We start from the raw sequence: 24,084 nt of genomic DNA on the forward strand, positions 1-24,084 counted from the left end.
AAAAAAAACCAACAAAACATTAAACCCCCTACTCTTCTTTCTAATCTCTTATGAAAGAAAGGTGTGGTCTCTAGGTAAAAAGGAAACTGTTGCATATCAGGGCTCTGTTCTGTGAAATACGTGCACTGAATAACATCTGTGCTGCATGTGCTACTGTCACCTCTACTCTTGGCGTGTACAGAGCAGCTTGCAAAAAGAAGAAAATGAGTTTATACAGTAAAACAGTCTTTCTGCACTGATCAGCCAAGAGGACTTTTGAGCAGTTTTCTCCACTTTGGATGCCATAGGTAGCATAGTGTCAATAAGGATACGTACATCCTACTCTAGGAAGAGTGGAGGGTGGAAGTTTCTACCATGGCATGTGACGTGGCTCTGTGGAGGGCTTTGGGGAGCATTGGCTTAATAATAAAGCATTTCTAGAGGTCATGATACAAATGCTGTGATTATATACATGAAACTGAAAAGGGTAGGTTCAGCCTTTCTGTAGACAGTGTCCCAAAGCTTTAAATGCATCCATGTGAGTAATACTAGCTTCCATGACAAGACATGATTTGAAAAATAAGCTTACAGCCTGAAGGTGTCTTGTGCAAAACTTTCCTTGTTTCTTCCTTTTGTTACTCTGAAGAGGGAGAAGAAAGTGGTGGGAAAGCAGTGATGAGTTATTAACTATAATTATCTAATTATTGCACTGTATTTCTGCTGTAGCTATTGTGCAACAGATTGTGAACCATATTTTTAGATCTTACATTTTTCTTGAAGTCAGATTGCAAAACAACTTCCAAAGCTCTGAAGTAAAAGGAATTTGTTGATGAAAAAATTTTCCATGTGAGTGGGAAGAACCTTTGAGATATCTGGTGTTCTTTATCCTTGCATTTAGTCTGTACTCTTTGCTAAATTTTAAATTAGCCTTGCTGGTTTTTGTGCACCTTAACTAACTTTTTAGTCCTAGTGGATGAGATAGGCTGAGTATCATGATAGGGTTATGTTAATGAGGAAGAGCAGCTCAGAGATACGGTTTTGGTAGTGTTGTTTCTGCATTGATTTTGAGGGGAAATACTAAAGCTGAAACTAGCTTAGAGTCAAAGACAAAACTTGTGTAGGATTTTCACTGAGTTGTCCAAAGCCTGGCCGTAGAAGAGCATTCCAAATGGATACAAAAATTTGTTTCCCTCTTCTGTGCTGGAGGGAGGGCTGCTCTTTCTTATCTGACTTATCAGTGGGAAGAGCGACGGGGAGAACCTAGGGTGAAATAGCTGTTCTGCTTCTGTTGGAATTGGTACTTTCCTGACAGTTTCAGGTCTGTTGAACCATCAGCAAGGTTAAATGTGCCATATGGATCTGGGCTATAACCATATGACAGAACAAACCCTTGAGGAATTGAAGATGTCAAGGTTTGAACATTCCACTGAATTCCAGGAAAACAACTGGCTTCTGAGTCACAATAGGCTTTTGGGCTTTTTTTTGTCAAGAATGACCAAAACCTGATCTTGCTGAAGCTATACCAGGGTACATAAGCTTATGGAAACCTTGAGACTCCTTCATTAAGATTCTGCGTGGCTGAGAGTAGCGCAGTACTGCATGCCCCATTAGCCAGCAGTCTTCAGCTCTAGAAAAATGAAGGTTGTTAGATATTTGTGTACGTGATGGTTTTCTAACTAGAATAGAAAGCAGATCTTCAGGGTTACAGATGAGCTTCATCAGTCAAGGACATGATCTCATACCCTGGAAACCACAAACACAACCCTTTCTTTCTCCTATTCATAGCATTTGCCAGAACAAGAAGACACAAACTGGCATGGAGATCTCTTGCTGCTTCACTGTGAAGCTGCTCGTTGACTGTTTCATCAGGGAATTTGGGATGAGGGGTAGCCAGACCTGTCCCAGAATGGGGGGTGCTGAACTGTTGTCCTCAGACTTACTCAGTTGTTCAGCATGAGGAAGCTCTGCTGTTAGTAGGAGCTGAGGGAGGTGCTTGGGCACCTCTCCAGCATGCAGTGACTGCAGCAGGTCCATGTACTGCCAGCAGGGTTCTCGGAGTTGCCCATGAACCACCCAGACCTACTATGATCCCAGGCCTGGAGGGGGTAAACTGGATGCTCTGCATGTCTGGATCAGGAAAGGTGGGGAAGAAGCCCCTGTGAGAACTATTGGTTTTGGTCTTGCACGGTTTCGTGGGTCAGAAAGCCCAAGGAAGCCCCATCCTGCCTTATCCAGTGGAGAGTATATGGAGAAGTGGCTCTCATCACAAACCAAGTCCTATCACACCCAATTGCTGCTTTTGCTGTCCGACAAATGGAGATGCAAATGACTATTTTTGGTTTTTTTCCCCTTGGAGTGAACAATATCTAATGCTAAAGATGTTAAAGTAACTGTTAACTGACTGCTGGTGGATCTCTTTCCTTGATACCCTCCTAGGAGAAACACCAGCTGTGTGGGTTATTGAACAAATGCTCCCTGAGCCGAGTGGAATTCCCCAGGCATCACAACTTCCAGGCGATATTCTTCTTGCCAGGAGATATAATTGTTTTCTTCCAAAGCTGAATCCTTAGAAAAACATGAAATTGAGCTGCTTTGTAGCCTGGATTGAGTAGCTGAAGAGCCATTTCCTTTGGCTGCATTGATAAGGCACATGGATTGGTGAAGGACTTATTTTCAGTGCGTTCAACTGATTTGCTAAAGCTGTTTTAACAAGCGAAGCAGAGGAGAAAAGCCTCTCTGCAAGCCAAGAGTGGTTTAGTGGTTTGTGTGCTCTGTGTTGCTATAAAATTGCTTACTCTGATATAGTGTGTCATTGCAATGATTCCTGTGGAGGAGTTTAACTTGGAAAAACCCAGGTAGCCTTTCAAAAACAGGTATTGTGAAGTTATTTTGGATATCAAGCAAGACTGCTGTTCAAATAGAGGAAAATTTAAGAGTATTAACTTCTCAGATTTAATGTATAACTGATGATTGTGTGAAACGTTACTAATGGATCTCTCCAAAAGAAGTAATGCAAAGCCTATTTCATGGTTTTAAGGATTTGTCCAGACCCAGAGGTTTGAGTCTGTAGAAAAGCCACGTTGCTTCTGATTTAGTTGTTGAATAGCTTTCAAATAGTCAGTTACTGTGTATTCCTCAGAATGGTGCCCCTTCTTTCAAAGAGCAAAATGGGATGCTGTGGGAAATTAAACAGTTCAACTGTTTAAAACAAATATTATACTTTAGAGGAATGATTACAAGATTTGGAGTCTTATTTACAAGAGCCTCTTCTCCAGAATTTATAACCATCATCTCAAGTATTTGTTGGGTCCAAAGAACTGATTAATTTTCTTTCAAGTGCCTGAGTCACCCTTGTTGGGCTGTTTCAGGTTATGCTGGAGAGCTGAAGCTCTTGCAGGTGTTGTGTTAAGAAAAGGAGTTCTCAAATTCAAACCCATCATTAGGAATTTGAGTCTCAAAGGAGATGTGTTGGAGAAGGATGCCTGCAGCATGTGTACAGGGAGGAGATGTCTCCTTATGCATTTACCAGTCCAAAATGATATCCAGCTTGGAGCAACTTTGTTGCTTAAACAACCCTCTGCCAAGCTGTGGGTGAGCTGGCTTGCTGGTCACAGCGTCATTCCTTGCTTGCAAATTCTGGTTTCTGAAAGCTTGTGCCTGGAGCTGCTCCGCAGAGGAAGATTTATTTGCAGTGGATGAGAACAAGAAGTGTCATTGTTGTTCTGCATCGGGACAGGAAAAGGCTGGCTAGCTGATTACCTCTGCTGGGCACTTTTTCTTACTGCAGGGAATAATTTGTTTCTGAATTAACTTCCTTTCTTGCCCTGTTTAAAGAGGGTTTCTGTTTCTCTTGGGTCTCCATAGTTTGACCCTTTTTATGATTTGGTTGAGAAATGTGTTATTACTCTGATAACATCTTGGGTGTGGGGCAGACCTGCGGCGTGTGTGACTTGGTGTATCACTGATTTTGGTGGAGCATTGCCAGCTTTCACCATCTGAGTGCCACGCTCAACGCCGCTAGATACACAGCCTGGAAAGAGAGGAGGACAGCGAAGCAGGAATGTGTGCTATAATTTAAATGCCCTTTTTATGAGCTCAATTATTGGAAGATCAAGATAAAATTGCTGAGAACACAACCTGACATTTCATTAAATCATAGCCCAGCATTTCCTTGTGTGACTAATACTGGGTGAAAATAGATTTTTCAGCTTTCTGGCCAAACCAAAGAGAATCAAATTTAGCTCAACCCAAACCAAAAAGGAGCTTGGAGGCTTTGGCCAAACCAGACTTGATTTAGAGTCAGCTGAAAATGTCTTGCTAGTTCTTAGGTTTTTTGGGGCTTTGGCTATTTACCCTTCAGAATTATTTTTTCTTAGTGGGAATTTACTTAAGTGCTTCTTGAAGAAAGTTGCTTTGTTTTGAAAGTAACTCTCCTCTTGGCCTGAACTGTGCTGAGCTTTACCTGCAGTCTTGCATAACTTGGGATTTCTCCATGTGAACAAAATAACTTTTTTGTCCTTTAAAAATTTGCACAAGCCTAGCAGGGACTGGAGTTTTGGTTTATCTGATATCTGTATCTGGATTCTGGAATTAAAACAAAAGTGGGAGCTGTAAGTACTACACTGGGGAATGGGATTTGAGTTGGCTAAATAATGGCTTAAATTTGACAGAAAGCTTGAGGTGCTGAATGATGCATGGGTAGAAGTGACTTGGCCTTACAACTAAAAGTTCTGAGACACTGGGTATTTTTCCCCCAAATAAAGAGATACAACAAAGTGAGACCAGGCTCAGTGCAGAGGAGGCTTCGTTCTGCACAAAGGCACTGTTTCTCCCCTCCATGCAGCAATACCCAGGTACCTCAGACATTTTCTGTGGCACATGTTTAAACCTGGTTTTAATCTGGTTTACCCTCACTAAACCAGCTCAACCTGATTTGTAAAGGTATTATTGACTTAATTTGTGTCCAAACATTGACCTCTAAACTAGGTTGGAAATTCTTCAATGGTCCACACTCAGCTTTATTGGTGTGATACTGGGATTCAGATGCACATGTCCATGTCAATAGAGGTCTTTATGGAAGAGTTGGAAGAAACTGTCTCAGGTGTGAGAAGTCTCAAACTCTAGCACTGTGGATAAAGCTATTTCAGATAAAAATGGGTCGTGATGACAGTAGGTTGCTTGGTGTCTTGTGAATGTGCTCAGTGTTGCCAAATCTTCCAGTACTGCCGAAGCACTGCAAGACCCTCTTGTTGCACACTTTCCCAGTCCCTCGAGGTAATGAAACAGTGGGCTCTTCATGTAGAGAAACACAAGGTTTTGGCACGACTGCCAAGAAAATTAGCTTGTATGTGAAAGCAATCCAATAACAAAGAGCAACCTTTTAGAGTCAAGTTTTTCCCCTCCATACCCAAGAAGCTCTTGAGCTGACATGATGTTGTAGCCCTGTGGACTGGCAGTGTTGGCAAGACTGTCATCTGTGGAAAGCAGAGCCATAGAGACAAGTTACTGGAGCTGAAACATAACCCTGTCACTTCAGGGAGAAAGTTAGCTACAGAAAAACATGTGTCTTGCTTAATTATTGCACTATATAATAGATCTTTCCACATAACCTGCTGTATTGCAACATGACTGCAGATATTGTAGCTAGGGGAGCAGGGCTCTTGCACATTGGCTTTCCTGCCTCAGGTAGGAGGAAGTTGACATTCTGTTTTTTTGTGAGGTTCTGGTTCTTGGATTTACTCAAATGGAGCGGGAGCTGCTGAGCAGCACTGCCAAGAGATGGCTGGTAACCTGTACCTCCACAACACGTACACGCTTATGTTCATGTGCGTACCCCAGTATCCTGCCCCACTTCAGGCACCGAGGCATGCGCTGGTGTGATCAGCCCTTGCCCTGTAGTAAGTCTTCTCTGGCTATTCTTTGTTCTTCAGTAGTTTCTTGCTATCTTCCCACTGCCTGATAGACATGGTAGGAAAGGGATGATGTCTGGAAAGTTAGGACAGCTCTGTGAGCAATAGGTATCTGATACCTGTTTCTGGCCATCTCTGGAGTAGAAATGGTGTTCAAAATGCTCAGAAAGCCTTCCTTTTCAAAACAAATTAATCGGTGAGCTCAACATCTGAGGTATGAAAATATTGAGAATGGAGCACAAAATAAGGCTCACTTTTGCTGTTGGTACATTAACTATTCATTGTTGTTGACCAGTTCAGGTAGATGGGGAGAGAACTGAAGGTGTTGGACTGCTTGAAGGTTTTTCTGTTAGTATAAAGCCTGGAGTTCATGTATCTTCCCCACTGACTTGTTGAACTGTAACACAAAGAGACTTGTATGCTGTCCAGCCACAGCAGGACTGTGCTACCAAGGGCTTTGATTTCCTTGTGAAAACCAGTGTTCTTTGTGCTCATCCCTTGGGAGGGAGGGACAAGGGCTGTTGCAGATCCAAACTATGGGTTTAGTTGAGAAGATAGCTTGTATTCTATTTTGAATTACCTTAGAATAAGGAGATTTATTCCTAACCTTAGGACCTGCCTTGATCTTTCTCCCTTCCAAACCTGATTCAAGTAGAAAAAGGACACGGGGCTGTGGTGGAGGGGAGTTCAGAAATGAATGAAGTACTGTCATCTTACTCATGACCTATATTGTTCTAATTAAGCTGTTTGGTTGCTCTCAGACAAGTGTCTTTGTCAGATTAATTTGTGTAAGTAGGCTGCTTCCAATCTGTGATCAGGAAGTCAAACTCAATAAGAAAATACTTTGTGATTTTTGCATATGAGTTAATAGAAAAAATGAAGTGGTCCTGACTAATACATCTCCAGCCAGAGATCTTACTGGAGCCGTTACTGGAACAACCTTCAGTGTGCATGGGTGTGAGAAAACATGTTAAAAGGGAAGAAATGGGCTAGGATTATGGAAGAGAAGTTAAAGGAGAGATGATTCCAGGACTGTGATAGGTGCTTGCTAGATGAATAAAAGGGAGCAAGCAGTCTGTTAAGTGACTTTGAACCAGAAACAAAATAAATAGCTGAGGTAGGAAAACGCACTTCCATACATCTTTCAGTGTCAATAGCCAAAACCCATGTATGTACTTCATTAGTGCTTTTCAGAGTTGAGAAGTAGCAGGTGGCTTTAATGGGAACAGGAGATCTGCAGTCCAGGGTGGTGTTAACCTCTTCCTGCAACTGCACCAAGACACTTTGCTGCTCTGTCAGAATTTCCCAGCAGGAAAAATGATAGCTACCCTGACCACAGCTGTGTTTAAATATCCCAGGGTGGAGACAGACCTGCTCTTTCATGGCTTCCACAGATGATCTCTGTTTATTTCAAACAACTTGTTGCTAGTCTTTGTTATAGGAGTGAAACAGCCATCATGTGCCCAGCGGGGCTGGGTGGATTGCAGCCAAGGATTTCCCTCGGAGCAGCAATCCTGCCTGCTACAGCCTCTGTAAATCTTGAGCAAGGTGGTGAGCTTGGTGTCTGCAACGCACCTGCACCAGAAAGGGGAAAAATAACAGCTGAGAGCAAATAGGGAGAGCCATTCAAACAGAGATCTGCCCAAGGCAAAAGAAGTGGAAATATGTTGGTTTGGCATCTTGCCTTAGTGTTTCCAGAAGCACTTTAGGAGATCAGGTGAAATGAAATCAAGCGTAAATCCTTTCCAGTAACGTAGGTGTTAGGGTTCTTTTTTCTAAGAGGGTTTTCTGTAGGAGCTTCTGTAGCACTGCAAGTGCTACTAGGTATATTTCATTCTCTGTCTTTTGATCTCTTGGCTATTAAAAAGCAGTTGGGGAAGAGGAAGAATACACCTTGAAATCTGGAAAGCTATTTCCCATGCAAGCATGGATGTTCAAATTCTACAGAAGAGCTAGCAGAATTGGGCTAACGATAACTTAAAGTCACTGTTTAAGACTTCAGAAGTGAGCCTTTCACAGCCAACAACATCTTCTATTTCTTGAAGTTGAAATGTGTATTTATAAACCTTGTGCACCAGGAGAGACCGTGCCATGTATCACAGTGCTAAGTATAACAATGCCATCTTCCTTGACAGTTGCACTATAAAGTCCCTTCAGCGACGTCATGTTTGCATCAGCCGCCTGGAGAGGCCTCAGAATTGGGGTGAAAACTCCTGTGAAGTGAGATTTGTGATATTAGTCCTGGCTCCTCCTAAAATGGTGAGTATTCCGTTCTTGCTCTGGTGCTTCAGAGGGTTCTCCCAAGAGTGTTTTCTCCTTCTAGGGTTAATGACAACATACTTCTAAAATGCAAAGCGATGTGAAAAGGCTTGAGATTTCAGCAGTTGTCAAGATGGTTTATACTAACAGCATCTGTGAGGGGTAGATTAGTCAGCTGTGTCCTCATCTCATACTGGAGAATGGCCTCTAGCCTGACTGGGAGGAGAACACTGCAGATCAAGTGTGTCTCTAGTCCCCATACGCTTTTTGCTAGAGCTACAACTATGATGCATGTATTACTCCAGACTCCCCCCTCCAGCTTTACCAGTTTAGTCACTATTTTCAGAGGTAAAGAATGCAGTTCAGGGTTAAAGCCAGGCTTTTGAAGGGCTCTTGTGAGTCTGCAGCTGATGCCCTACTGCAAAGGTCTGGGTTGCTCTCCTGATGGGACCAACAGCTACACTGCAGATGTGATTGCAAAGGTTGTAGATGGGACTGATGTAACCAAGAGGAAGATGTAGTTTTGTAAGCTCTGTTGCAGTAATGGTGAGACTGTTTAGGATCTGGGGTGCTTGTAAGGTCAGACATCCTTTGGGATGTGTTTTCATAGCTTTTGGCGCTTGAAGCAGCAAGGTTAAAGCTTTCTCAAGTGTACTTGCTGGTTCTTTGGTGTAGATGAGGCCAACAAATGTCATAGTAGTACACATTTACTGCAATATCACAGGGGCATCAAGGTTAATCGAGAATCATTGTCCTGTCTTCCTAGAAAGCACTGGCTTGATCAAGATGGTGTGTTCTCCTAGCTAATGGTTGAACAGTTCAAAGCTCAAGACCTTTTCACACTTAAGCTGGCTGTTTACACTTTGGGCCTACTAGGTCTGTGCTTTCTGGGAGGTGCTGGAGAGGTTGGGAACCTCGTCTGGAACAGGACATAGCCTAATTCAATTTCCTGCTCTTCAATGCTGTCTGTGTGACCTTGGGACCTTCTAGTCTGGTCTGTCTGTCTCCTCCCCACCACCCTTGTTTAAATAGAAATACTGGTGTTTCCTTATTTCCCAGGATTTCTGGCAGATCTTTCCCAACTGAGCAGTTCAGTGCTTTTGGCATAGATCTCAAACCTAACAGGCTGAAAACATATTGATGTTCCTTATGAAAGGCAGCAGGCAAACAACTGAACCCATGTGCAATTGCATTGATCTCTCTTTCATTGTATGGCAGTTTGCTTATCTCTGGCCAGCTACGTGCAAAGCACCCAGCAAACAGTTCTGTATCCGCTTGTATCCTGAAAGTTTGCAATTCCAGTGGACAGCATCAAATTAAGGAAAGGGAGTGGAGGCCAAGCAGAGCTGCAGTTGCCAATATGCTTTTTATTTTAAATGAGTTTATCTAGCCAGCTCTAAGTACGCATTTCTGGTGCAGCAGTTAAAATAATTAACCTGCTGACAGTAACAGATTAAATGAGCCTTGCTTGGGGAGAAAAAAAAAAAGCTCAGAAAACGGGCATCTGTTGTGCTAAGGAATCCAGATCCTTGGCCTTCTCTAATATGGAGGACAGAAAAAACTTGTTGTCTTGCAAATCTTTGCACTCTTCCTCTAAAGTGTTCATGTCTATCTGGGAAAGCAAAGAAAGGGAGTGGCATTGAGCAGCCTGAAGTGTAACCCCTTGCAGCATCCAGCCAAAGGACTGCTGCTGCTTAGAGGTGAAAAGAGAAGCCTCCCCTGTGGTGGCAAATCCAGGCTGGTTCAGTCTGAAAGGACCAACTCCAGAAATGACTCCCAGAGCAGATAATCTTCTCTTAAATCCAAACCTTTCACTACAAACTTTAATTGAATGTGTCCTAGCAAGAAGCGTGTCTGAAGGGACATTCCCTGTGATGGAGAGAGGATGAGGGAGGAGAGGTGGAGGCAGGACAGTGTGAGTGATGGAGCAAGTATAGTGTTAGTGATGACTTTGGGACTAGTGCAGTGCCACCCACATGTCCGTGCCTCTGCGTCAAGCAACACTGAATTATTTGGTTGTGTTCATGGAGAAATTGTTCATCTGCTTTGTTATGAATCATGAAAACTAATTCAGATCAATCACATATGCTCGCTACTACTTTTCACAGTAATGCGAGGAGCTTGGAGGCTGCCCAAAGGAGGGTGGTTGTTTGGGTGTCTGTAGCAGTTGCTACATGATGAGTGTTGAGTGTAACTAAGGCGAATGGGTGAAAACTTTGCATCAGAAGGAGCTCTTAATGAGCTATGGTTCTGTATAACTTTGCCTTGGCAAGTATCTTATCTGTCCTGACCAAAGTGGTACAAACAGTCGAGCAGGTCAGGGTTTGTAGAGGTGGCTTTGTGCAGGGATGGGAGGAGCTCAGCACCCTTTACTGTTCCCTTTGTATCTACTTTCCAAGGTGCTTGGAGCAATAGGAAAGCAGGTTTGGATACTGTTGAAGCTGGACCCTCAAAGACCCGGCTTGTGGCTCACAGAAACGTTAAAGCTTGCAAATTGGCACTTGTTCCTTTTTCCTGTTTGCAAGTCTCCTGTCCCTTCCAAGCATTTAGTGAAGATAGACAGTGCTGCCTGTGTGTGTGCTCAGCTGCTTCTTTCCTGTGCTTTCCTCTGTGCCAGTAGTTACTTTAGCTGAGAGCTCTCTATCTCCACTTGTGTTGCCAGAATTGCCCCAGAGAGGCCAACTGAATTAAGTTTTAATGCCCAGAAAATGGGAAGTTGATGAAGCAGATGTGCACAATAATCTCAGCCGTCTGGAAAAGATATCATGATACTTCTACCTGCAGGAACCTTGACTACATTGTCTTTCCACCCCAGTAGCAGTAATGCTGAGATGCTGTAGGATAGCAAAAACTCTTACTTGTTCAGATTTAGCAGCCTCGAAGGGAGACTGGGGATAAAAATGCATGCTCAGCATGATTCAGCTTTGGATCGAGTCCTGGGAAGTTGATCGAGTAAGACTGAGCAGTGCTGCTGGTCAGGGCCTGTATGTTGATGCCTTCACAGGATCCTGCTGTGGTTGGTGTGTTCATCTGCAACAGCTTCCACATCTACCCTTCTCCATGGTGTGTCCCCGGGGTCCTGGAAGCCAGGCAGCTTGCTTTTCAGATGGTGCCCAGTGGGGAAAATCAGTGGTTTTACCTTTCAGAAGTGAAAAAAGATAACTTTACAAGGGTTGTTTTATGTGTCTTTTTTTTTTTTTTTTCCCCCCACTCAGAAAAGTACCAAAACTGCTACAGAAGTGGGCAGGACCTTTGCCACGATGTTTTCAGACATAACCTTTCGGCAAAAACTCCTAGAAACCAAAACTGAAGAAGAGTTCAAGGAAGCCTTAGTCCACCAACGCCACTTGTTGACGGTGGTGAATCAGAGACCCTCAGCAATGAGTGATGGGCACAAGTCACATGGTCCTAAGCCCCTCAAGGTAAGGCTGGGCCAACATCTGCCGTGGCCCTGCTTCAGTGGTGTCCAAATGCATAAATACAAGGGGGTTTGGGTAAGGAGATGAATCACTTTTGCTTGCATCCATCGGGCTTTCCTAGCAAGCGCTCAGCACAGAGGTTTCTACAAATGGCTGCTGTGTGTATGTCCACCTTCCTCAGTTCCTGCTGTAAATCTTAAAAAAACAAAAAAACAAACAAAAAAACCCCACAAAAACAAAAAAAAACCACAAGACCCAACACCTCCACCCCTCCAAAAAAACCCCACGAAAAACCCCCACCAAACACTTCAAAGAGGCAGGTGCTGAAGGGATGCAGAGTGGTAGGGGGTTAAAATAGTTACAGGACTTTGATTCCAGATGCTTAGTCAAGGGTGGGATTAATGGATCACTGTGCATTGTTGGTCCAAGGTACTTAATCCTACAATCGGAAGTCTCTGAAGGAAGCTGCTGCTTGTCTTCCCTGCAGCCAAAAGACTTCTTGGCCATCTCTGCACAGTAATTTCACTTAAAAGTTGCCTGTCAGTATTTGGCCTGACTTCTCACTGTTTGATCTGTAGCTCTGTAAAACGTTACTTGCTTTGTACTTTTAAAGTTCGAGGGAAATGCTGTAACCCAGCTTTCTTTTCTGGAATTTCCTGTGTATTGGTCATCGTTTTGCTTTTCCGTTCAGAAATTCATTCTTTAACCAGACAGCATACCTGAAAAACAAACTGTGCCATCCCTAGCTTGATGCTCCTGTCCCTGAATTACAAATAACCTTAAAGCTTTGGGTTGTCCACAGTGCAGAAGCTGGTTAACTTACCACTTTTTTTTTTCCCTGGGATAATTTAAGGGGTTTTAATCTGCACATCTGGAAATGAGCAAAGCTCATGTTTTTCCTGCAGAACCCCCTTGCCCATAGGTAGTGCTTTGAACTTTCCTAGACCCCATACCTGCTCTTTAAGTTTGCAGAACAAGTCGTGAAACCTTCTTTAAACCTAGGTCATTCAGAGCAGTGGTATTCGGAGTAGTTGCAGTAATGCAATTCAGGTAAAATAGGTTTAACCCTTTGCACTTGGCCTTTCAAAGGAGTTCTTGTTAGAGCAGTTGAAGTGTCTGGCTCTGTCTTCTGCTAAAACTAGCCCTTTTTAAATGTCTGTAGAGGATTTTCTGCTCTGTGGTTTGATGAGCAGGAGGGCTGGATGCAACACTGAGCTTGTAGGTGTTGACCCTGAGAAGGGGTGGTTCCTATCTGCCTTGCTAGGCAAGCAGCCTTGGCCAGGCAAATTTTTTATTGCTCTGAGCCAGTGGTGTAGATAGTGATGCTTGTTTCTTTAGCACTTGTTCTTGGCATCGACCATTCTTGGTCTGGATTTGGTAAATCATTGTTTTTAAAATGTTCTATCCTTCAGCCCTCATGAGATGCAGCCTGCATAGCAGTAACTCTGCTTTCTCATGTCTCTTGGAAGAAGCTGTCCCCCACGCTGCCCTGCCAGCATAGACCTTAAGAGCTGGAATGGAGATTTCTCTTCCTGGCAAGCAAAGATTTGCCTGGAGAAGCAAGGTTGATTTGAGATCGTAGCCTGCATTCCTCAGTTCCTATGAGAGCCATCTCCAGCAGCATCTCCTCCCCCTCTGCCTCCCCTGTGCAATAGCCTTCTCAAAAGGAAGCGTTTAATACGAACACGGACTCATGTGAGACCAGGGGTGTAATTTCAACCTGTGAACCACCCCCAGTGAAATAAATACCCTAAGCCAGAGCCACTGTATTATTACAAGTGAGCCCTCAGGAGAGGGCAGGAGGGTAAAGTCTCTTGGTAGCATAAAAATCTGTCTCCTACCACCTCCTGCCCCTGGTCCTGCAGTGATGGGGGAGAAATGGGCCTCAAGTGCTCTGTGAGAGTGGGATTTTTGCAAGTGCTCATTTTTACCTCTGCTAAAATACTAAAGGGGACATGACAGTTGCATACCATGCTGTGCCTACAGCACAGTTTGCTTTGGCTCATCTCAGAGGATTATTTAGGCAAGGCTACATACTCAGTCATAATTAAGCCTGCCTGAAATCCACTTGTTTACTGAGGCATCTAATTGTGATTTTGTTCATGGAGGAGCCCCTGACAGTTGTGATGCTTTCTAGCTGTGATTTTTGTGTCCATTTGATACCTGTTTGGATTTGCTGAGAGGGCTGGGCTATCGCTCAGCATCAGCAGGAGGGGGTGGTAGTTTGTGTCCCTGGTCTGTGTAAAATAGTTGTGCAGCCCCCTAGTACTTTAGGAGAGGACTGAGAAAGAGTCACTGGTGTTGGAGCAGGGATTTTCTGTTTGGCTTTTTAACTGCTGTTAAGTGCTGGTTCAGCCTCTTCCTCTAATGCAAACAATGGTTGCTTATGGCAAGAGACTTGGAGGGATTTGTGAAATGGAAAGTAGAAAATTCATGAACTTCATCTAGGTTTTTTGTGTGTGCGTGCTCCTTTTGCTGCTCTTTCCTACCTTGTGTATTAGGTGTAGCATTGGAAAAGCGCTGGAAGAACTTGAAGAGAAGAATAAGGAGACTGAAGGAGGATTTGGTGCTGGGGACCTGAGCTGTGGTTCCTAAGGGCTGATAAGCCTTGATCTTGGTGTTGGTGGGGGATGCAGCTCTGGCCTCCTGGATAAGGTCACCTAGTATCAGGATGTTAAATCAAAAAGATGATGGGGCCATGAGAGAGGTGCCACCACGAGTGAGAGTGGAAAGCCAATGGGTCAGCCAAACTTGACCCACTGAAGGAGAAATAAGAAGGGAATGGCAGTCCAAGAAATTCCCAGGACTGGAGTATGAGGAAGCAGATCAAAAGGGCAAGAATTAAGTGTTAGCACTGCCCTTTCCAAGAGTTTTGGAAACCTCCCAAGGTGCAAGCTCGGAAGACTGCAGGAGGCAAAAGCCAGACTGAAACATGTCTGAAGTAGGGTTAGACAATGAAGATGCATGGTTGACAGGTTGGGGGGGAATGAAAGTAAAACCAAAAAGGGCAGTAACTTCAGAGGTCTGTGAACTTGCTCTTCTATGTCCTCAGTGCAACCCAAGTTGAGGATGAGGTTAGTAGAGCAGAGAGGAGAGTAAGAGGAGGATTAGCCATACAGAAACAGCAGCTTCCCTCATCCTTAGCCACTGATGGGGTTTAGCTTGACAGCCCCATGCCCCATCCTAGGCTAAACTTGCAAATGCGTGAAGGAATTGGGAGGGGTCTCAAATATAACCCATTGGCTCCCCATTCTCTCAAATTTGCCTGAACTTGCCTTGCGGGACGTGAAGTTAGGCAGTGCTTTTCTGCACACTCACTGCTGCTTGCAAACAGGCATTGTGCATGAGTGCCCCATCCCTCCCCACCCCACGCGCAGCCCCAGGCCAGCAGCAAGCATGTGGCTTCTTCCCCGGAAGATGAGATACCCCGAGCGTCGTTTTCCCCGTTCTCACTGCAGTGAGACGAGTAAACATATTAGTCATTAAAGCTATTGTGATTCTCTGGCTGACTCGTGCCTTCAGGAATGTCTTTCTGGGGGGGAAAAATTAAATTGCTTTTCAAGCGCATATGGCTTTGATGTCCAAATATGCCTCCAAATATAGTTTAAGCTCATAGCTTTTTCAGAAATGCTTAAAATGCAGATGTTCTGCTGGTGTCTGCTGTCTTTTCATCCTGATGATTCAGGTTAGAGTTGAAACTGTCTTAAAGTAATACAGGTGTATTGGCAAAATGCAACAGATTTGACTTAAGTAGCTGAAATATGACCTGCCATAGTCACTGGTAAAGGAGCTGGTGCTCTGAGGTGTCTTTTGCACCCCAAACCATAGTGTTTGCTGTGCCCAGCGTACTCCTCCTAAAGGAGAGGTTTCTTTATTTTACTGATGACGCTGATCATCCAGGTGCTGCAAAGCAGGCGAGTCTCATGAGAAAATGCAAAGTTTTGTGTAGTCTGTTAAACGAACACTGCGGTGTCAAGTCCTTTCCAAAGCAGTAGTTTTTATCAGTTTCCACATAAACCAGCCAAAGTCCATGCTGTTTTGAGATGATCTGTTGGTGTAAATTTTCCCTGCCCTATACTCCCTAGCAGAGGTTATAAGTCTTCTGTGTCTAGTTCTGTAACAAACATATGAAATGTTTTAGACAAGACAGCTGCAGTAATTAACGCTGTATAAAGGTGCATTTGATTTTCAGAGTAGTATGTGCACTTTGAGTTGATAACAGGAAAAAATCTGACAGGTGCCTCATTTGCAAGTGTTGCCTACTCTGACGCTTTCCATGTGCTTTCTGTAAGGATGTAGCTGTGAGAACTGGGAGGCTCTAAGTCAACAGCAGCTGTCACATGTTTCTGAAAAGCTCCTTACTGCCTGTGGTGAGCATCAGATCGTATAAACAATCCTACTGCACCTTGCAGGACCGCAAACCAGAAATAAAAGGGAATGTGTTGGGTTTTTGGAACCCTTTCACAATGATCTTACTGTCATTTAATGGGCAGAAATTATGGCTTGGTTATGTGAAGCTATTCAAGCTTGTTCCCTTTTGGTGGAGTTTGAGGTGTAGACAGTCTTAGTTCCCTTACTACATTTATTTGAGGTCTTGCTTTCCTATGGCAATGCCAAGGAAGGGAGCATTTGAGGCTTCTTTGGATTTGGGAGAAGTTTTTTACAATGGTATCTAAAGAAAAAGAAGTTGGATAGAGGGATGGGGAAGGTATCTGTGACCTGTTGTTTCACCCCAGGCTACCCAAGGTCTAATCCTGCTGTTGGCCAGGGTGTTCTCAGCAGGTCACACCGCATCAGCTCCCTCACTGGCAAAGCAGGGATGCAGATATGAATGGGAGGGGGAGAAGGGAAGGAAGGGAGGAAAAGAGGGTGGTCTGGGGGGTTTTCTCTTTTACAATGCTTTTAAGGATATAAATTGAAGTGCGAAGAGTTTATTTTTATTATCATTACAAAATCTGATTTGAATGCCCTATTCAAAATGACCAGTTTTGCTCCTATCAGTATTGAATAAGGAGGTTAATCTCTTTAACAATACACGAGTCTTTAAACTGACACAGCACTTCCTTCCTTTCTTTAGTTGCACGAGTTTCTCAATGTTGGCAAGGGGATTTCTGATGACATTGCACGAAGATTTCCAGTGTACGCTTTGGATTTCACTGACGGTATGTTGGCCAATGTTTATGAAAGCATTGGCCTGATTTTAAATTTTTGTGATGCGATGTCCTGTTTACAGTTGTGTATTGAATGTGTTCTTTGATACGTGTAATAGCGCTCTCATTTCTTATTTAAAAGAATATTTTGGCAAAAGCCTGTGAATAGGCAGCGTGGCACACTATAGATGAGAATCTTGCAGTCTTCCCTTAATGAAGATGCTAGCTGTATGTAGATGAGGATTTTAATTTTTATTAAGCAATGAGGTGATTACACAGATTGATTATTGTCGTGTGTAGACACAGATCAACTCATTGCAACCTAATTAGTCAGCGCTGGCCTAATAGGCCCTTTCTGCTCTCTTTGCAAGCCAGCATCAATAGCAATTATGGTAATGCTGTGGGAGTTGAGAATGCTTAAACAAAATCTGAGCTGCAGTAACTTCAGCTCAGTGCTTTTAAAAGCAGGATATAGCTTGTCTGCTCTAGCCAGATCACAGGAGCAGCAGTACGGTGTTTATGTTGAGCCTCAGATTTTGGGCTTTATATAGCTCTCACAATGGCCTCGTTGGTTTTAAGAGTCACTTTCTTCCTTTTCACTTTCAAACTTTCACTTTCAGAGATTCTGTGAAAAGTCTTCAGGGCAAACCATGATTGCAGAGCCTCAACCTGACATCAAAACCTGTTCGGATTCTTACAGCTTACTGGGGAGTTTGTTAATATATTCAAGTATAAAACCCATGAAGTTTTCAACAGTAAAGATGTAGTGTAGGCAAGGAGAATCTTGGGGCTCTATCAGCCACCTTCCTGCTGTTAAATCCTCCTCATCTCAAGCCACAGTGTCCTCACTGCACCTCTGCTGATGGCTATCTCCCTTGCAGTTGGCATAAAAAAAAGATACATACTCAAGCCCTATTTTGCAGACAAGTATGCTAGTGCAAAGCCACCTTCCACAGCAGCTTAAACTTGAGAGCAAGCGTGGGCAGGGTATGGACGTGTGTCCTCCACTACATTTCAACAAGGGTGGTCACTGCCAGTGGAGGAACACGGCAATCAGCTGTTGGCTGAAGGAGATGCCATGTGTCTGGGGCAGTTGCCAAGTAGCTGCTTCCCACAAAGATCCCGTTTTGTTGACTAGGAATGTTTTATCCACCACAATGTGTTTTGCAGTTAGTCATATCCACTCCACTGGGAAGAATAAAATGGGATGAGATGCTGGCTCTTAGCATAGTGGTTGAGTGCTGGATGCTTTCTCCAGGTGCTTTGTAATTTCTGGGATTAAACTATTTTTAGGAGGGCAGGCTCTGTTTGAAGTCAAGGTAATGATATATTCTCTGGGCATTTGAGGGTATGTTGAGGAGGGAGGGGGACAAGAAATTATTTTCAGGGTAGCAGCAAGGAGTCTTAAGTTTTGATGATAAAATTTCTTGGCATGGGCATCACTGCCACCAGATCTGTCAGGGGACTTAAACTCCTAACTGGAGTGAGTTCAGGACACTTCATCTCTATGGCTGTTGCTTTGTAGGGCTGTCAAAGTCTAACTTTTCATTCTAAAGGGATGTTGAAGCACTTCAGAAGGGAAGTGCTGCAGAAGCACCTTGTTGAAGACCCATGTGCATCTCAATCCCATGAGGACCTCATCACCCTCTCCAACTGCCTGAAAGGAGGGTGCAGAGAGGGGGGATGAGTCTCTTGAGCCAAGGAACCAGCGGCAGGACAAGAGGGAATGGCCTCAAGCTGCACCAGGGCAGGGTCAGACTGGCTCTTAGGAAGGATTTCTTTGCAGAAGGGGTTGTTGGGCGTTGGAATGGGCTGCCCAGGGCAGGGCGGAGTCCCCATCCCTGGAGGGGTTGAAGAGTCGGGTTGAGCCAGCGCTGAGGGATCTGGTGGAGTTGGGAACGGTCAGTGTGAGGTTAATGGTTGGACTGGAGGATCTTCAAGGGCTTTTCCAACCAAGATGATTCTGTGATTCAAGCCAGAGTGCAGTGTCTGCTGTGGCTGCCTGTCCTGAGCGCAGCAGGTTCACAGGCACAAAAGCATCATACAATGGTCCTGCAGCCAACTGGCTGTCAGCAGATTTGGAAATGCATTTCAGGGTCCATGTTCTGGCTCTGCACGTGTCCAAATTAACCTGCACATGCTGCCTCTCAGCCCTGGGGCTGCCAGCTATAACCAGGTCCACAAGCTTTCCATGAACTGATGCACGTAGCAGATCAGGCCTGACTTAAACAAGGTGCTGGGATTGACTAGCTTGAAAGAATTGTTCCCTTGAGTTCATCTGCCCTGAGTGATGAAATACTGTCATACTGAGAATCCAGCATTACAAATATTCCAGAAAAAATATTTGTGTATAAGCAGCAAGTATATGTTAAAGTGTCAGTGCGTTGTTGGGAGGGTGGAAGGTGCAGAAACAAGACAAGTGAGACTCAAGAACTACTGCAGCTCAAATGTGAAGTACTCACCTTAGGAGCATTTATGCCTTTTCAAATAGGAGATGGAGAAAAGAGGATTTTTTTAAAAAAAACCTCTATATTAGTATGTGCCATTTCTTCCCAGAAACCAGAAATTAGGATGAATTCTTTAAGGGTCTGCACAGAATGAAAACCAGATGGAGCAAAGTATCTGCCACGAACCACCAAGACCAAAGGTGATCAGGAATGTGAAATTCCTGGACCATCTCAAAGCAGCAGTGTACCAGAACATCGGGGATTTGAGCTATCCAAGTATCTGCACTCCAGACAACCACACGTGCATCATCAAAGAGCACTGAATTACAAAGATGCCTTTTTTTGAATGGTTGCAGTCTCTAAATCCTCATCTGAGAAGCATCCTGGGGTTTTGGTTAGACAGATAAACCGATTAAGGGCAGGGTGATAAATAATAAGGCTTTTGTAGGGCCAGCAAGTGTTTTGTCAGTTGGACTTTTGTGGGCTTGATCTTCTTCACACACTGCACAAAGCTGGCCATTAAATTATCCCTAACCGTCATGATTTGGGAGAGGAAAGAAAGGAATCATCTTTTTTTCTTTCTTTTTTTCCTCCAGGTTAGGAACTTGTCAACTTTAGTTCTGCTTTGGATTGTGAAGTCTTGTGCATTTTACTGGACATGCAAGGATCAAAAGAGTTTTCTTAACTTTTGGTCCAGGACTTTAGTGATATGAATAGCTTTGTAATAGGTGTCTTCAAGCAGGAGCATCTTAAGATGAACAGTTGGATTATGCTGAGCCTAAAAATACCTGTAGTTTAATTTAGGATTAATGGCATATAGTCTCCTAATGACTACAACCATTGTTTATGGGATTTTGCTTTCTTAAAAAAAAGTTTGTACAGAAGTTCATCCTGATCTTGTCAAATAGGCTCAAAACAGGTGTGTATCAACATTACTACTCTTTATGACTCGGTTGAACCCTAGGAGCTTCCTGAATTTTTTTTATTTTGAGGCTGATTTGAATGGAGGCAATTCTGCATGGACTCAGTTACAAGTCTCCTGAAACCCTTTAAAGTTGCTACCCTTATTCTTCAGTGTGGATTTTCTGGTACAACATGGAGGAATAAACACTCATGAATGTAGTGCCTGGAGTGCGCAAGGGGAAACTTGACGTGCCCGAGCTATTTATGGTGAGCTTTGATGCTGTGTTCTGCCATATCCGTTCACCTCTTGGGGAGGGAGCGTGAAGGGAAGAGAGGAGAGCTGAAATTTACTGTTTCCCCGGACCTGTGTCCTTGGTGCATGGCTGTGGTGGGTGGATATTTCAGCTGCTGATGTGGATTCCTCCCTGCCCTTGGTCCTGCAGAGGGTCCGTAGCCAGCTCCTCAGAGTAAGGCGAGTGTATCTGCTGGCAGCATCCTCAGGATTTGATGGCTGTGTTTTCCAGGAGAGAGATCTCCAAAGCTCCCTGTAATGCAGGCATGCTTCGAAGGGAAGCTTGAAGGCACTGGAAAAATGGGATTTGAAAGGGGAATTTTTGTCTTGCCGGTTTTCTAAGATAGCACAGAGCGTAAACCTGTTAAAATGTTTACTGTGGATTGGCTGTGGCATGTGCCAAATCTTCATTGAGTCTCCCACCTGGTTGCACTGGCCACTTCGGCAGGACTGCATTCTCGAGGGAGGAGGAAAAATAAAGGGATTATAGATAGGCTTTGTCCCTTCTCGTCAGTGCCTCTGCTGCCCTAGTTTAGGTGATGGGGTAGCTCCTGTGTCACTCTGCAGCCCTTCATTCCTAAATATCACCTGGGAGTAAAAGTTCAACGGCCTCTTGAAGACTGACTTGTTGGATGCTTTGGGGCATCATGGCCTGGGTTACTTTTGAAGTCTCTCTTTGTGTCAGTGGTGGATGGGAATGTATTAAAGATGCATAAAAGAATCTTGTTTTGTCTGTGGATGTTTCCTTCCAAGAGACTAGCCCTTCATGGGAAAGAAACAAAAGAATAAGGGAAAGATCTGAGCCCTTGATTTGTTTCTTCATACTTCTCTAGTCTGAGCATATGCTTGGCTTCTCTGCTCCAGAATGAGTAAGAGTGAATTTCCTTTTCCGGTTAAGTTCTTAGTCTCACTTGTACTGTGATTTACTCTTCACGGGACTTTAGGAAAGATTCATCTTCTGTTCATCTTCAGAAAATTGGGCAGAGTCCAGCAGCTACTTACATAACTGAAAGCCCAGCTTGAGGGCATTAGCAGAAGTTTGTAATGCTTTGAGTTTTTATGGCTCAAAACCTATGAACAGATATTGTTACTGGGTGTTTTTACCATTGAAAGGTGATTTTTACTTTTTTCAAATCAGGGCTTTAATAGACACATCCTTGCTGCTGTGCTGCAGATCAGTATAATTAAACTTGTTTTGCATTGGACATTTCAGAGAATTGGGAAAGAACATTAATAGACATTTCATAGAATGTCCATCTGTCTCAATTTTGATTCAGTAAATGTACAATTGGTAGACTTAAGGAGCTTTAGTCCCAAGCCTCTGGGTCTCTTGGTCATTAACTTACTGATGCAGAATACCAGGCAAATTGAGGCCAGCAATGCTGCAGTTTTCTCTGAAACTCCAACCTTGTCTCTAAAAACTACGACATTTCAGAAATTCAAGCCAGTAAAACAGAACTGTCATGTTGATGAACATAATTGCTTCCAATTTCAATGTGTAGATGTACCTTAATTTCAAGGGATTGCTTCTGTAATAGTCATCTACGCAAATTTCACAGCTGGACTGAGGGTTGATTTTTCTGCTACAAATTCACATTGTGCAGTTGGAGTGACACATTTTTCAATGGCTTTATGAGCCTACTGCAGATGAAATGCCATCATAATGCAGCCCACCTTCTTTTAAATGAAGTAATGTCAGTCTCTGGGTTGCAAATAGACTCTGAAAATGTTTTGCCAGATGTTGACTTTAAAAAGGCAAAAGTAAATTGTGGTTAACGCTGGATTTTAGCACTGGCCTCAGGTGAATCTGTGCAAAGAGGCAGTATTTGCTCATGATATTACCTGCAATTAAAGAGTGATTAATCATGTTTGTGAGAGTATGTTTAATCTGATGTAGTTATTGTCTCCATTATGAACTGAATTTTGCTGCCCACCAGAAGGGATTCTTTGCTCCTTGGATCTCATCTGGCTGATCATGGGCTAAAGAAAGTAGTACTTTGTACTGGAAGTCTTGGACCCAGCCATGATGTGGCATAAGGGCCTCTATGTTCAGCAAGGACTCCTGCTGCTCACTTTGCAAGGATTGAAGCTGAAACTAAAAGCCACACATGAGCTTTTGTGATGCTTTTCAAGGCTTCTTCTTTCCTTCTGCCATCTAATACTCTGGTTTATCTACCTGAAAGTTTTTTTAGAAAGCACCTCATCACTTGTGTAGCTTTCTCTACTCAGCAAATGAGCCTTCCCCCCCCCCCCCCCCCCCAGTATTAGTTGTTTCTCTGGTCCTCGTTGTCTGTCTATGAATGATTTCAAAGCTTTCAGTCATTGTTGCCTCTGACCTTTCATGTTGTAAAGATTCTTTTGTCCAAAAAGCGGTATTCTGGAGTGACGCAGAGTCCTCTGAACAAGGATGTGACCATCTCTACTTCTAAAACTACCACTTGGTCTACTGTTTGCCCTGCCAAGTCTTTCCTTTCTTCTAAAGGTCTCAGGCACTTGGGAGTGTGAGGTAGGAGCCTGCAGCTGTTGGACTCGTGATCACATGAGAAAGCTTCATCTGCAAGAAGTAAATTTCAGGCCCTTTGGTTGCCAAGAGTGGTCAGGAATGTGGTCTGTGGTTTCTGAATCTTCACAATAAATTTGAAAGGAATCTGCCTTGAAACAGCTGGTCCTAGGACTCCTGGAAGGTCAGGCTCATATTTGCATGCTTGAGATGTTTCTTGTCAAGTTTCAACCCCTGCCCTTTTTTGGAGGATACTGAGCATCAGAAGTCCTACTTACTGTCTGTTCCTTTTGTGTCTGCAAACAGGAACCATCACAAGGTGTCCCTTCTTCATGCGGCTGCCTGTTCATTACACATCACCTTTGAGTTTTGGTTTTTGCATCCTCCTTCTGTCCTTATCTCTGCACTGCAGATGGTGCAGCAAACAGATGTTAGATAAGATCCCAAAGTCATTGAGTGAGATTTTTCTTTTTCATTCCAGTGATACAGTTAGTCTGTTGTGAGAACATCCAGCTTTTCATGTTGCACTAATTCAAAGCCCTCCCTTCTGTAATTCAACTCATTGGCTTGTAGCTCCCTCAGCAAGGGACTAATGCTATCAGAGGCTCAGATGGGCGTTTGGGAGCTTAGGGGCAGATGCCTGTGTGGGAGTTCACTGCTCAGGAGGCTTCCAGAAAGGAGAATTGGACAACTCCAAGCTTGTCCAAGTGTCTCACAGCAGGAGTATCATCAAGGATGGTGGCACAGAGAGGTTGAAGGCTGTTTCATGGTTTTCTTTGAAAGGGCCCTCTCTGGTGTATCCTTTCTGAAGAGGCTGTTCTGTGAAAAAACTTATATTCTCCTCAAGCAAATTCAGCTATTGTCATCTCTCATCCTTTCTCTTGTGTGATGTGAGCTCACTGGGGATGGACATCAGCCTGAAAACAGGAAAGGGAAGCTACTTCAGAGGCCCTTAAATTCATATTATGACACTTTAATTCTCTTTCTGGCTGCTTTTGTTTTGGCTTGGTGTGTTTTTTCCGAGGGAGATGAGAGGGGGTGAGTGGATGGAAAAGAAAGAAGCCATTCTTTCAGAAGAGCTTTTTAAAAGCAAGACTCTCAATGTACGCATTCCTGACCTCTTGTGCTATTTGTTTTTGTAAGTCTGCAAGCACTAATTGGCTCAGCATAGCATATTATTGATTCAAGCCTATAACCTCAGATTTCTGTCTAGGGAAAAATGAAGT

General features: G+C 43.7%; 1 protein-coding gene across 6 annotated transcripts in view; it reads left to right on the top strand.

Annotated features, from left to right (window-relative positions):
* SLC4A11 (solute carrier family 4 member 11) overlaps nucleotides 1–24,084 on the top strand; it is a 93,579-nt gene that overhangs the window by 42,546 nt on the left and 26,949 nt on the right. For all 6 annotated transcript variants that reach the window (XM_074865427.1, XM_074865429.1, XM_074865431.1 and 3 more), the window contains 3 exons: nucleotides 8,024–8,147; nucleotides 11,363–11,569; nucleotides 16,644–16,728. In XM_074865427.1, the coding sequence (XP_074721528.1) occupies nucleotides 8,024–8,147; nucleotides 11,363–11,569; nucleotides 16,644–16,728 (416 nt within the window). The remainder of the gene's footprint in view (nucleotides 1–8,023; nucleotides 8,148–11,362; nucleotides 11,570–16,643; nucleotides 16,729–24,084) is intronic.

The sequence above is a fragment of the Strix uralensis genome, chromosome 4 (genome assembly GCF_047716275.1).
Source record: "Strix uralensis isolate ZFMK-TIS-50842 chromosome 4, bStrUra1, whole genome shotgun sequence".
Taxonomy (NCBI): domain Eukaryota; kingdom Metazoa; phylum Chordata; class Aves; order Strigiformes; family Strigidae; genus Strix; species Strix uralensis.